General features: G+C 40.7%; 1 protein-coding gene across 1 annotated transcript in view; it reads right to left on the bottom strand.

The window, feature by feature from the left end:
* Nucleotides 1–14,586, bottom strand: part of LOC119124000 (NT-3 growth factor receptor-like) — a 68,499-nt gene that overhangs the window by 41,598 nt on the left and 12,315 nt on the right. Inside the window, exons 4-6 of the mRNA XM_037253550.1 lie at nucleotides 9,714–9,785; nucleotides 5,694–5,848; nucleotides 919–1,061 (exon numbers count right to left, since the gene is read on the bottom strand). Coding sequence (XP_037109445.1) covers nucleotides 919–1,061; nucleotides 5,694–5,848; nucleotides 9,714–9,785 — 370 coding nt within the window. The remainder of the gene's footprint in view (nucleotides 1–918; nucleotides 1,062–5,693; nucleotides 5,849–9,713; nucleotides 9,786–14,586) is intronic.

The following is a 14,586-nucleotide window of genomic DNA, read 5'->3' as shown; positions in this document are numbered from 1 at the left end:
GTATGTTTTTTTTTAATCCAGCCTTATTAGTACTGTGTTACTTCCATGTTGCTGCAGTATTACTGCCGCGTCACAGGCAGTGTTTGGAAAGAAATGTTAAGGTATGTTATTAAAACTTTAAAAAGGCTTTCTGTGTACCGTCTTTCTTTGTCAATAACTCGCGTGCACACTTCCGTGTTGCTGCAGTACTACAGCTGCGTCACAGACAGCGTTTAGAAAGACATATTAAAGTATGTTATTAAAACTTTAAAAAGGCTTTCTGTGTACTGTCTTTCTTTGTAAATAACTCGTGCGCACGTGCGTCTTATGGTCCGGTGCGGCTTATATAAGAAAAAAACTACAATATCCCCGAATTTTAGCTGGTGCGGCCTATAGTCCGGTGCAGCTTATAGTCTGAAAATTACGGTATATGATGACTCATGTAGTTTTAATACATTGTGCATCTGAGGTAAACAATGTGTTGGACATTTATTTTGAATGATGAGCTATTATCATTTCTGCGTAGGGATGGTCTGAAAGTGCTCTAAATTCATTTGTGTAATACGCACAAATTCTAGTACGAAGATATTCATGAATCACAGGTTTGTACGCATACATTCGATTGGCACGCAGATTGGTGCCTACACACTGTTAGTTAATGATCTTTCTAAGTGCAGAATATGTTATTGAGCACCTATAATGTATACCATTATTTTGCGCAAATGGTAAAGATTTTGTGGCTGGCAGGAATACATGCTATACCAAGTTTACTGTATATACTGTACATGCTGTATATTGATATAAATGATTAGCCTGGAGACATTGGTCAAGTTTCAGTTAAGGTTTGACCTAAATGTTGGAGTGTTTCTGTTACAGCAAATTCTAATACTGAATAACACTTTCATAGGTGCAAAAAAAGTTTCTTTGCATCACCCCTACCTCTTGTGACTCAAAGGAGTGCAAACCAGTAACGGACCAGTCCACCTTAGGTATTGGGGACCCAGAGCCGTTACATGTTGTAGTTAAACTGTCACCCTCTGTAACTGTGAAGTTGACGTGGCTTGTGGCGATGTCTGGAAGGTCTGCAAAGAAGTAGATATATAAACATACATAACAGCCATGCATGCATGTGCACTGCCCTGCCCTGCATAATTATTGGCAACCATACCCCTAATTCAAGTGCATTTGTTCATTAGGAAAAACATCCCACATTGAGAAATAATTATTTTACATCAAATTATGTTCCACAGTTTTTAGCACCGCTGATGCTAATACTTTTGCCTAAGGCTGTGGACTCGGTCGGATTTTTACACCGAGTCCGAGTCCGGCCTCTTGACCATGAGTCCGAGTCCGGCTGTCCATTTTTTCTGTTAATTCATGTGACTGCTTAGTCTTTATTCAAGGCTAATTTAGATCAAAATCTAAATAATTACAACAGTTTTGTGATGGCTTTGTCTTTATTAAACATATAAATGAATACAATAAACAGATACTTTCAAGTTTTAATCATTAATTACACCATTATAGCTCAGACATTTATCTAAACACAAATAATTAGTGACGACCCCTTATTTGGAAAGCGAAAAACCCATGTCGTACGGCGTCAGCACTATGTTGTTTTCAATAAAAACATGAAGAACTCACGTTTGCGTCAGTCAATTTTAATTTTTATAAAAGATTATTCTCATTTGATGTCTTTAAATTCATCCGCGTTCTGCCATTGAAGCGGGGTGCATTCAAAGACCAGTCGTACAGACGGAACACTCAGTCACTTCACCAAAACGCAACAATATAAATACGTGAGCTCTTTGCATAAACCTCGATGCAAAGAAACTCCTCTTTTTGGGTACAGGCTACAAGGAGTATATATTACAAAGGAGACTTTATACTTAATTGTGATCATCATTCATCCATCCATCCATTTTATTTTATTACTCAGGTATTTTCAAAGCAAATTAATATTGTTGCATTTATTAATTTGCTTTAACATGACAGCGCAATATAATTAAAAGCTGACACGATAGCAATGTCAAACGTGTTCATTTAAGAAAAAGCCACACACGTTTTGTGATCAAATCTTTCATAACGAGAATGATTTGAGTGAATTGATTTTACAATTTTTATCCCCCCTCCCCACCATCTGTCACTTTGCTTGGGACAAAAGGAGCCTTCAGAACTGAAATTTCTTCTCAATTATTCATTCAAATCAATTCACTCAAATCATTCTCGTTATGAAAGATTTGATCACAAAACGTTTCCGTCTGTACGACTGGTCTTTGAATGCACCCCGCTTCAATGGCAGAACGCGGATGAATTTAAAGACATCAAATGAGAATAATCCTTTATAAAAATTAAAATTGACTGACGCAAACGTGAGTTCTTCATGTTTTTATTGAAAACAACAGAGTGTTGACGCCGTACGACACCGTACGATAGAGGTTCCCAAAGTGGGCGGTACCGCCCCCCTGGGGGCGGTGGAAAGATCTGGGGGGGCGGTGAGGAAGAAAGGGGCGGTAGGGGGGCGGCAGTCGATTTGTACACAACACGCCGCTCTGGCCCAGTCAGATCCGACAGCATAGACTACAAAAGCAAAAGCTCAGGTTTGTAATTTCAAGCTTGTAATGTTCAGAATTTTATCTTATAATAAAAACCGCATTCTGGCGGTCAACATCATCTTGAGTTCAAGTCAACATGAAATTGGGGACTCGCCAGAACGCGCCGTGTTGTGTTGTGTTGAGCTGGTTAGGGCAGTGGTCCCCAACCACCGGGCCGCGGACCGGTACCGGTCCGTGGGTCACTTGGTACCGGGCCGCCAAGCCGCACAGAATTTTTTTTTTTATCGCCGATCAATTAATTCAGGTCAAGACACTCGTCACGGTCACGTGACATGTTTCCCCAGTCGAGCCCGCAAAGCTAATATGTGGCGACAGGCTAACTAACCAGGCAGTGAAGCATTCAAAACTGCTTCAACACATGGAGACCAAGCATCCTGCAATAAAAGACAAACCTTAAATCACTTCGGGTGTCATTGTCTCCGATTACGTCTAGATGGGACCGGCTCGTTTCTGAGAAACAAACTCAGTGCTCCCACTAATTCAACGTAATGGTAATGATATTATAAATGTATTATTTATTTATTTATATAAATGTATTATTTATTTATATAAATGCCGGTCCGCGAAAATATTTCTGACATGTAACCGGTCCGTGGCGCAAAAAAGTTACCAGTCTACCAGTTCCCAAGCCTCTTTGAATTGGATGAGGAAAAAGGCATACCAGACGATGACCTTCAAGTGTATTGTACACACCTGGATGAACTGCACAGAGACATGTCTGAGAGATTTGAGGACATTTTATTGCTTGAAATACCAGACTGGGTGATCAATCCATTCCTAAATGTCGACGGTGAAGAAACTGGAGTGGCAGAGGAAGAACTGATTTCAATTCAAAATGACATTGAGCTAAGGCCAAAGTTCAAAAAGTCATATCAAGATTTTTGGTTACAAAAAAAAATCTCTGACTGCTATCAAGTGCTGCGAACAAGGTCAAGATGTACTTCATTGCCTTCCCAACATCATATTTAGTAGAACGGGGCTTCAGTGCAGTCACCTTGCTTCTTTCCAAGCAAAGAAACCGACTGAAAATTACTGACCGCGGGGATCTACGACTTCTTCTTAGTGAGTTCCAGCCTGATGTTGAGAAGCTTATGTCCCTGCACCAAGCACATCCATCCCATTAATATTACGTGTGAGACAATGAAGGTTACTGGTGGAATGTTTATTTACAATTCTATGTTGCTGAAACAGTTAAAACTGCTAAAAAATAAATTGGTTTACTAAATACTGAATTGGGTTTTATTTGTGAAATACACATTTGTGTTTAACCTTTCTCTTTTCAAATTGCAGCAAACCAAATATCAAGAAAGAGGTGTTTGTTTCCATATGTGCTTTGGGGGGGGGGGGCCTAGGAATTCACTGGGGAGCCAAAGGGGGCGCCAGCCTGCAAAGGTTTGGGAACCACTGCCGTACGACATCGGTTTTTCGCTATAATTCGGTATAATTCGAGGTAGTCCACCCTCACCCAAAGTTAAGGTTTCATGGGAATATTATTGTCATAATTGTCTGGACCATATATGATAATTGTTTAATGGTAGTTATTTATAGATCTTGAAGATGTCAAGTTATAGGTGCATAAGACTATGTTGTTCATGCATATAGCACGTTCATTGTAAGAGGGGAAGAGATGTTGTGTATTTTGGGCTAACTCAAATTCCGTAGTAGAAAAACCCCGGAAGTGGGATGGGCATTCTGTGTTGTTCTGGTACGCCCTGTGAACGCACTGTGAGTAAGGAATAAAGCAGTTATCATTCACGTCGTTGTCCGACCTATTCTTGCTATCTAAGAACCTGGAAAATAGTAAGGATATAACATATATCACGTGTCATTACGACGAGTTTGGTGGAGTTTTTACTGCTTCTTCCAACTCCTACCGCGCTGACTGTAACCTGACACTCTCTGGCTGCGTCTTGCCTCTTTTTTTTATTGTCGGACTCGGTGGACTCGGTCAAAATCAGCACCGAGTCCGAGTCCGGCAAAAATGACCGAGTCCGACCGAGTCCGAGTCCCCGAGTCCGAACCGAGTCCACAGCCCTGCTTTTGCCAGCAAAACAACACCTAAGCTAATCTATTTTTCCGAGATGGCGGCACGTATGGTTGCAGCGGCCCATAGCTCTCCAGTTTGGTGTTACTTTTTCCTTGCTTTTCTCTTGCTGTTGCCAAAATCTTGCATGTCAGAACAACAGTATAGTCCCCAGAACTTCATTGGTCTTGGCTTGAGGTATAATTTGAACATCACAACAGAATCCCAGAAAAAACAACATTTTCTAATTTCGTTGTATGCCTGCTATACAATGACAAACACATTCTGTTCTGTTTTATTCTGGTCTTTTCTATTATACAATGTTGCAAAAACAGAGACCATTCAACCATTTGTCTTTGCACATTCTCTTTGAATCATCCAGCGACCTGGGTCATTCCTTTGACTTTTTTAACATTAGACAGTGAGCAACAAACTGCCATAAGATTTTAAGGTACAGAGGTTCAGCCACTGGCGTTGCAAAGATTCAAAATATGAAGCGGTGCGGCAAGATGTGGCAATATCAAAAATTACAGCCCATTGAATGCACAGAAGCTTTCGCATATAAACAAAAAAATCCACTAGGTGGCGGGTTTGGCTCTATCTCACAGGCTAGCTGTGTGCAGTGGAGTTCTTACTCGCATCTCTTAAAAGAACGCCTACATCTGTTGGCCAATCAGATGATAGTGATATCAAAGCCCAGTCAGAGAAGGTTCTGAAGACAGGTTCCATTGTTACCACATTATCAAAAAAGTGCAATGAATACGCGATTACTCAGGATCGAGTAAGGTCATTAGTATGTGAAACTGCGACAATGGAAAAATGTCTGTACTAATTTCTGCACTGCACTGACAATGGTTCCACGGTGTGACCAATAAAAAAATATATAATTGTGTTTGCGTTCAAGCAGACTAATTGTTGTGACTAACAGCAGATGACAACCAGATCACTTTTTATGACCAGTTTATACAGAAAGCAAATTTATTTCAATAGGTTCACATACCAGAGTTTTTCTTGCAACTGTATATTGAGCTAGGACCCACATAACACATGTACTGTCAGATACTATGTAAACTTACCACATTTGCTTATGTTCATTTTTTGTAGCAGTATCTTCTTTGAGCCATTATCACAGTATAATTGTTGGCTACTTAGCCCCACGTCTCCCCTCTGTTGCCATAGCTGCAACCATCGGATCCCACACTCACAATCAAGGATCACATCTTCTAAATGTCTATAATGGAAATAAATAAGAAAACAAAAGAATAAGTGTAAAAATGGGTGCAGTCGGAGAACAAGAAAAAAATATTATATATGAGGAGAGCACGTCTTTCAAGTCATCTTTCATTCTCTTCTTGCCATTTAGTCTGATGATTGTTGTACATGTATAGTATATTCCAGTTGTGCTACCTTTCATTATTTTGTATGGTTATTTATTGTGTGAAAGGTATGTATGAAGCACCAGCACAGACTTTATCAAATACAGCATCACAAAAGTCTTTGCGATTCACCTCACCAGCTTCAAGTGTCTGTGCTGTGGTCTGGTCTGTTGTAAGGGACACTGGCCAAATTAACATCTATGGCCTGATTGGGAGTAAGTAATTAGTTTAGCTAGAAAAAATGAACAAAAGCTAAAACATGCACCTTTATTGATATTGCACTTTTATGGCAAAATTGTCGATCAAGCTCGGGCGTCCATAAGAAACGTCACAGGTGTTGCATCTTGCTGGTCAGCTAATCATTTTAAAAACTATATAAGTACCAGCAACTTCTTCCAGGTGTTTTTTGACAATTGCGCATGCACGTTTCAAGACAAGAAAAATCTAAATGATGCACGGACCACATTTATTTATTTAGTTCATTTAACAATTACAGGCCTATGGAGGTGAAGGCAGCCACCCAATTGAGTATACTAGACATCGCGGTAACTTCCACAGCAAGCCCCCCCCCAACACGCTGCAAGGGCCAACTTCAAAAGAAAACCCTAACCAATAATGACAATGTTTTGTACAGAGCGTTGGTGGTGTATTAACGTAATTCATAACGTGGAGCATATTCTCATGCGTGCTTGTGTCAGAAAAGTTGCGCTGCTGCGCACTGTTTGGGCTTCACAGATTCTCCTATCGTTTTACAGTACGCACTTTGGGTGGACCAAAGTTAAAACGAGAATGTTCCCTCACAAATCTCAGTGTGCATATTAGTGTGCAGACTAAAGCATCTTTTGATTTCCACACCACAGAGGCTGTATTCAAGTCAAGCACCCTTCAGAGAAGAAACAATCATATTGCAGGTTTTGAGTAATTTGACAAATGCTGACGTCGGATTATGACTTCAGCCCATTGGAATGTTTTGCAATCACGTGTGGACGGGGGGTTGGGACAGAGCCGGGCCCTGATATACACTCACCTGTACACAGTATGTCTCCTTACTACATGACCGCCAAACGACATTATAGTATGATTAGCGGAAAAACGGATCAGTACTAGTTTACTTTTTTTTCACTGTGAGGAGCATTTCCACATGCTGATAGGACTTGGGGTTGGAGCACCAGTCACAAACAAAGCAGTCATCATAATAATGGGCTGCAAGTTACATGTTGCTTGGCAACCTGGTCAACTCTCAAATTGTACCATGTCCTAAGATATTAGTTATGAGCGTGGTATTGTAATTAAATTACTTTTATTTGTTTTATCACAAAGTTAAGCGATCCAGGGCGCTTGCTTTGAGCATACACTCATATGTTGAGCTCTTGTTTTGTGAAATAAAGAGCCTGTTACCAAACCCACGTCTTGTCTGGTACTTTGGTAACGCTACAATATAGTTTTAGACGTAGATCTGTGGAATAACTGGAGCCGCAACTGACGACGAGGCTGTCGTCAGCGGCGCACTTAGGTCCGGAATCAACAGCTATTTTTTTTTTTTTTGACACAGTGTCAGTGTCTGTGTGCTCGCCCCTCCCTTCCTGTGTCTACTCTCAATCTATGTACTAATCACAGTCACCTGCCTCTCGTTACCTGTTGCGCATATAAGTCCTGTCGGCGTGTCACACCCCTGTCGAATTGTTCTTGTCTCTCGTCTTGTCTGTCGTCGTTGTTCCTGTCTTTATCTTGTCTTTTGTTCGGTTAGTCTTGTACCTAGTCGAGCTTCTTATAGTCTGTCTTTGAATTCTCCAATAAACCCTGGTCCAAGCTGCATTTGGTCGCCCTGCTCCATTCCTTCCATGACACACAGAGGATGAATATTCCGATGTATTTAATGATTTGGAGTGACACGGATGGTTCGTTAAAGTTGTTGTTCATATTACATTTATTTGATATATCTAGTCTGACGTCAGCAGCGCACGTAGTTCCGACGTCAACAGCTGTGTGTGTGTTTTTTTTATTGACACAGGATGAATATCCCAATGGATTTAATGATTTGGAGTGACACGGATGGTTTGTTAACATTGTTGTTTACATTACATTTATTTGATATATCTAGTCTGACGTCAGCAGCGCACGTAGTTCCGGTGTCAACAGCTGTGTGTTTTTTTTTTTTAAGTGACACAAGACGAAGATTCCGATGGATTTAAAGAGTTGGAGTGACCCGGATGGTTCAATAAAATTGTTGTTTATAGTATTGTTATTTGATATATAGTTTATATATTGTTATATGGGCCTGTGGAATAATTTGAACTGCAACTGACGGCGAGTCAGCACACACGGCGCGCCGCACACGCGGCGTTGTTTACATAAAGGACGAAGAATTCGATCGATGGATTTAATGATTTGGAGTGACACAGATGGTTTGATAAACGTGTTATTTATGTTATAGTTATTTGAATGACTGTTAATGTTGCATCAGGCCCGTTCTCAGCTCCTCGTTTGTGTTAATGTCACGTTAGCATACCGTATCGTTTAGCCTGTTGTTGCTGGTTCATGTCTGTTTTTGGTGTTGGATTTTGTCAAATAAATTTCCCCCAAAATGAGACTTAAACTCCGGTGCGACTTACATATGCTTTTTCCTCTTTATTGTGCATTTTATGGCTGATGCGACTTGTACTCCGAGCGACTTTTAGTCCGAAAAATACGGTACATTTTTAATTAAAATTAAACTCATCTATTTTTTTAATTTTGACTCTGTCAGTCCTCCATAAAGTATGAGCATGATTAAGATTATGTATTACTTTCGGTACATTGACGATCTCATTTTTTATGAAATATGGGTTATTTTGGTTGCTAATTTTTAACCTGGAAGTAAGATGCCTTAAAACTAAAACCCAGCCTCCGCTTTACATTTGTTTTTTTTTATTCATTATTTCACATTCGTTGATAGACTTGAGATACAGTCATTGACCGGTCGCTCATAATCTCAAAATTATGTAAGATTAAAGCTCAGTTAATGCACCAAAAAGCAATGACTAGTACTTTGCACATTGCAGGAGGTACTGGAAACATTTGATCATTTACTCAAGGCACCAAAATCCGAACATTCGCATAAGAATTCAAGTTGCGGGCACAGCTGCTCTGAGAAGCTGGATGTGTGTGTAGAAAAAAGCTGGGGACATATGGGGGTGGCTCTTCACAATATAAGAGGACCCTGTTATTTTATTTGATCAGGCAGGGCTGGTGCTTAGAGAGGAGAAATGAGCAAGAATGCTCCAAGATGAGTGAAATGATGAAAACACCACTTTGAGGGTGTCTTTGGTGAGGAATTAGCATTTTAACATGGCTAAAATGTCACGTGTGAAATGGAGCAGGGTGACCAAATGTAGCTTGGACCAGGGTTTATTGAAGGGAAAAGGGTGGTGGAGGAGAGGATGAGGGGAACAAACAGGCAGGAGAACATGGCAGGACTAACAGGGAGGCAAACAGGCAGGAACAAACATGAACAAAGAAACTAACAGGACAAAGACAAACAGGGCAAACGGGAAAACCGGAACTAATAGGACAGAGACAAATAAGGGTCAACCTTTGATGACATGGGAAAATGTGAAGACCCCACAAAAAAGGCATGCATGTAGAACATGTAGAGCACACAAACTCCACACGAGTTTCATATCAGAACCTCTGTAATACGAGGCAGATATGCAAACCACTCCTTGACAAGTATGAACTTACAATTCTGTGAGCTGCAGATTTTCAAAGATCTGCCAGGACAATGTAGTCAGCATTCGGTTCTTAGATAGGTTTCTAATGGAGAGAGTATAAAAGAAATACATTAAAAGTGGTTAATTCAGTCATTATTGCCATTTTAATGTTATATTTTGATTTTGTAGTGTATATGCATGTTTTCTATCTCACCCTGTTGTAACACACCTGATTCAAATGATCAGGATTGTTATCCAGCTTCTGCAGACCTTGCCAATTATCTGACCATTTGAATCAGGTGTGTTGCAACAGGGTGACATAGAAAACATGCAGAACACCGGCCCTCGAGGACCGGAATTGCCTACCCCTGATGTAAACTATAAATAAATAAATCAAATGAAGAAAAATAAATAAAAAGAAAGGTGAAAGTCATGTAAATTCTGACTTCTGTAATTCTGTATAAATGCTAGGTACAAACAGAATACAATATACTGCACATAATGGGCAGAGTTTACTTGTCTGAAAAGGAGTGGGCAGAAGTAGGATTTATTTAATCCCACCCCCTATCCAATTTGAGACTGGAAAAAATGTTTAGTTACCTGTAACAGAGTTGTTACTTTACATATTACTGTCCGTTACTTTCACATGAATAGAAAGGAAGAAAAAAATGCAATTAAATTACCGTATTGGCCCGAATATAAGACGACCCTGATTATAAGACGACCCCCTCTTTTTCAAGACTCAAGTTTGAAAAGACTTTTTGAACACCAAATTTTATTTTTATACAGAAAAAGATTACATCTGAAACAAATGATTATAACAATATATTCGAGAGAAAAAGCATATTATTTTGCCTCATTCAAATCATGCAAAAACTGTCTATCACATCCTGGCCTTTTGGGCCACGATGGCTGCCTTGAACTATTATACTGTCTGCTGTATGCACAATTGCACCATTTCCACCGAGTTACTCTTATTTAGAGTCAGAGTCAGCTTTATTGTCAATTCCTTCATGCGAAGACACACAAAGAAACCGATATTTCGTTCTCCCTATCCCACGGTGACGAGACACAGCACACGAATAACACACAAGTAAAACAACGGGGGAGAGAGTTCAGGACCCCAACAGCCTGGAGATCACAAACTTCGGCAGTGGCGAGCAGTGCTGGCATCCCACAACAGAGCCCCGGCACCATTCGTCACGGATATAGACGCACAGTCCACCTCCTCGCGATGGTCCCCCTCGTACAATGGCCCGGTCCGCCCGATAGCACGCCATCCGCTCCAGATGCACAGCAGTCACGCACTGTCCGGTCCGTAGAACTCAGCAGGCATGGTGATGTCCAGCGATCGAACGTCCGCCAGAAGAATGGAAGGCACGGCCGGGCGAGCTGGGTTGGCCGCCAGCCTGGCCCGGACGCCCAACCGGGGGAGGAATAGCAGGCGAGTCCGGCGACGCTCCAGGACGGAGCAGACCGAGCGCCTTTAATGTCCCCGCTTCAAAGTCCAGATCGCCACAAAACCCGCTTTCGCCGATGTCGAGCAGAACCAGCCCGCCGCACTTGTAGCACAACCCGGTACGACGAGACGAACACACAAAACTGTCGGACAAACCCACATTAAACGACAAAACAAAACACCGTTCGGGACAGAGAGAGGCCGCTGCGTGTGCACGCGCCGCCATCTTACTTCCACTTCAGCTAGCTCTTATTTATTCGAAACAACAAAACAACAAAATACATTGGCTGGCGACCATTAGTCGCCGTGCCGCTGCATAACGGCTACTCGTACGATGTGAAGCAAACTTAAAGGAGCGCGCCGGAGCTGTCAATCAAACGGCGCGCACACGAAGCAAACCGCGATCGGACAAACAGTGGACAGTAGTAACAATGAAATGTATATACTCACTTTGTGTCAAAGACGCACACGATCACAGCGACATACTCAGTCGACACGAGCAACCTTTAACTTACCGCTGCGCACAAGTGAATGGGTATAATGTCTACACCAGGGGTGTATTGGGTTCTAAATTGGGTTCTAAATTTGGACCGCAGGGCCGAACCAGGAGCAGATGGATGTAGTGTTTGTGTGAAGTAATATAAACGACGTGTAAAGGTCATTGCATAAAAGGTTTTGGCATTTAGTAGGTAGTAAAGAATGGATATTCCAAAAAAGATTTTTGAAAACAAATGCATTTATTAACAGCATTAAAAAAAAAATCACCAAAAAACTGCTATCAGTGATTCTCATAAAATACGACACTGTTATTATGAATAACACTCTCCATCACTTCAGCACCTGCAGGTCAGATTAATGAAAGATGTTTATCTTATGAGGCGAAATCACATCAAACGGCAAACATTCCGACCAAATATATCATCCTGAAGAATCGGTGAAAGAATACATCCAAATAAAGTAATCAAAACGGCAACACGGTGAGGAGTATCTGAAAATAAGAGCAGAGTTTTAACTCACAAACACCTGGTGACAGAGGTGAGGAAACGGGAAACACTTCCTTAAAGTAAGCCTTAAGAACTTTACAGGTTAAGCTTAGTCGCAAACAGGTGGTGCATCAATGTCCTTGAGCATCCTGCATTGTTTGAAAATGAGAATGGTCGCTAGTTTCAATCCCTGCTATTTGTACAAATCATATTCAAAATGCATTTTTTTACAACAAACTTGAGAGCCTCCCCTTCATTTTCAGTGGGAACAGTGTTGTTGGTCTCCCTTTTTTTGCTAGTGCATCATGGTCTGGAGTAAAATTTGTAATTCTTAGGATAGAGCCGAGGTGTCAGTCCGTTAACCTAGAGCTGTGATGGGCTTTGTTGACGTTCATGTGCTGAACGTCTGATCCTCGGGCCACTCATTTTAATGGAATGATTCCAGGGGAAGGTTTGTAGGTGGCTTTAACGTAAAACTGCATCTGAAAGCTCAGCGCACGAATTACAAGAATCCTGATGTCATCGCCCACGCTCTAAATTCGGCACTAATAGTGCGAGTGCGCCGTGTCCATCCTACTGAGTACGTACACGCACTTGTGAGTGTGCACCGAGCTTTCTGACATGGCTTCCGGTAGTAAATGCGCAGGCGAGCAGTTCCCCATCTACTGGGGAAACACAGTCATTGCAGGCAAAATGACCAAAAAAGGTGTTTAATAATACAATTTATTCAGGGTTGGCTGGCCGGATTAAACGGCCCCGTGGGCCGGATGTGGCCCCCGGGCCGTAGTTTGCCCATGTCTGGTCTAGACCCCGAATATAAGACGACCCCCACTTCTTCAGTCATATTTCAATGCAAAAAACACCGTCTTATATTCGGGCCAATACGGTATAATATGCAGTGATTTGTGATCGAGAAAATACTTTGCCTTATACGAGATCGCGATATTTTGTGCCAGTTTGTTTTCAATGTATTTAATATGGTCTTTCCAATGTATGTATATATTCATCTACAATTACAGCAACTTCAATGCTCTCGAGGAGATCTGCAAGGAGGAATGGGCCAAAATACCAGCAACGCTGTGTGAAAACCTTGTGAAGACTTACAGAAAACATTTGACCTCTGTCATTGACAACAAAGAGTATAATACAAAGTAATAATATGAATTTTTGTTATTGACCAACTACTTATTTTCCACCATAATTCACTTTTGTAAGGGGGAGAACTTGCACAATTGGTATATATCCATATATATATATATATATATATTAGGGATGCACCGAAAATTCGGCCACCGAAAATTTTCGGCCAAAAATGACCCAAAAGTGCATTTTCGGTTTTTGGCCGAAAGACCTAAATCACCGAAACAACACGGCCGAAACTTGTGATGACGTGAGCAAACAGCGCAGCCAGCCCGCGGGAAAACGGGATAAGAGCCAGCATGTCTGCGGTGTGGACTGATTTCACTATCTCGGAGAAAGACCAACGGATAGCGATTTGCAAAACATGCAATGCTGAAATTTCAAGAGCGGGTGCATCTGCAAAAAGTTTCTCCACGTCGGGTTTAATTCATCACCTGAAATCCAAACATCCCGATCGCCATTCTGAATATGAGAAGAAGGCGACACAGAAAAGGAAACTGACACCGAGCACGCCCACTCCATCTGTGGCGGACGTTTTTGAAAAGGCAAGAAAGTTTGTGCATCCACAATTCTTGGTGGATTTGTTGTTGATAAAGGCTATGGTAACCATTGTTTTGATACACTTTTATGTTGTACACACAGAACAAAATTTAAAAGGCACTTGACTTATGCACTTTGTGTTTTTATAAGAGAACATATTTAATTTTACAGTCTTTCAGCAGGCCAGTCAGTTATAAGCCTGTAAATTATTATTTAATGTACACGAGTGGGGTCAAGTTAAACATTTTATTTTTATTTTATTTTTGAATTTTAATTTATATTGTGCATTGTTGTAATGTCAGTGCTAAATAAATATTTTCATACTTTTGTAACTGGTTTATTGCAATGCCTTGATTTTAGTGAGGTTAGTACACATGTAGCCATAAATGCTGTGGTTCTAATAACTGACATAATCATTTCTTTCGGTGTTTCGGTTTTCGGCCTTGGTTTCCTCATTTTTGGTTTTCGGTTTCGGCCAAGAATTTTTATTTTGGTGCATCCCTAATATATATACACTACCGTTCAAACGTTTGGGGTCACAAAATTGTTTGGGTGACCCCAAACTTTTGAACGGTAGTGTAAATATTATAATAAAATATTATGAATTAAATATTATAAATTATATCTTATATTTGTATAAGATTATATATAATCTATGAATATAAGTATACATATATATTATAAGATTTTTTACACAGAAGATTATATATATAATCTATAAATAATTATCTAAATAAATATATACACTACCGTTCAAAAGTTTGGGGTCACCCAAACAATTT

Source organism: Syngnathus acus, chromosome 6 (assembly GCF_901709675.1).
Source record: "Syngnathus acus chromosome 6, fSynAcu1.2, whole genome shotgun sequence".
NCBI classification, from domain to species: Eukaryota; Metazoa; Chordata; class Actinopteri; order Syngnathiformes; family Syngnathidae; genus Syngnathus; species Syngnathus acus.
Note: the sequence above shows the minus strand (reverse complement) of the source record. Positions and strands in the feature narration are given on the sequence as shown.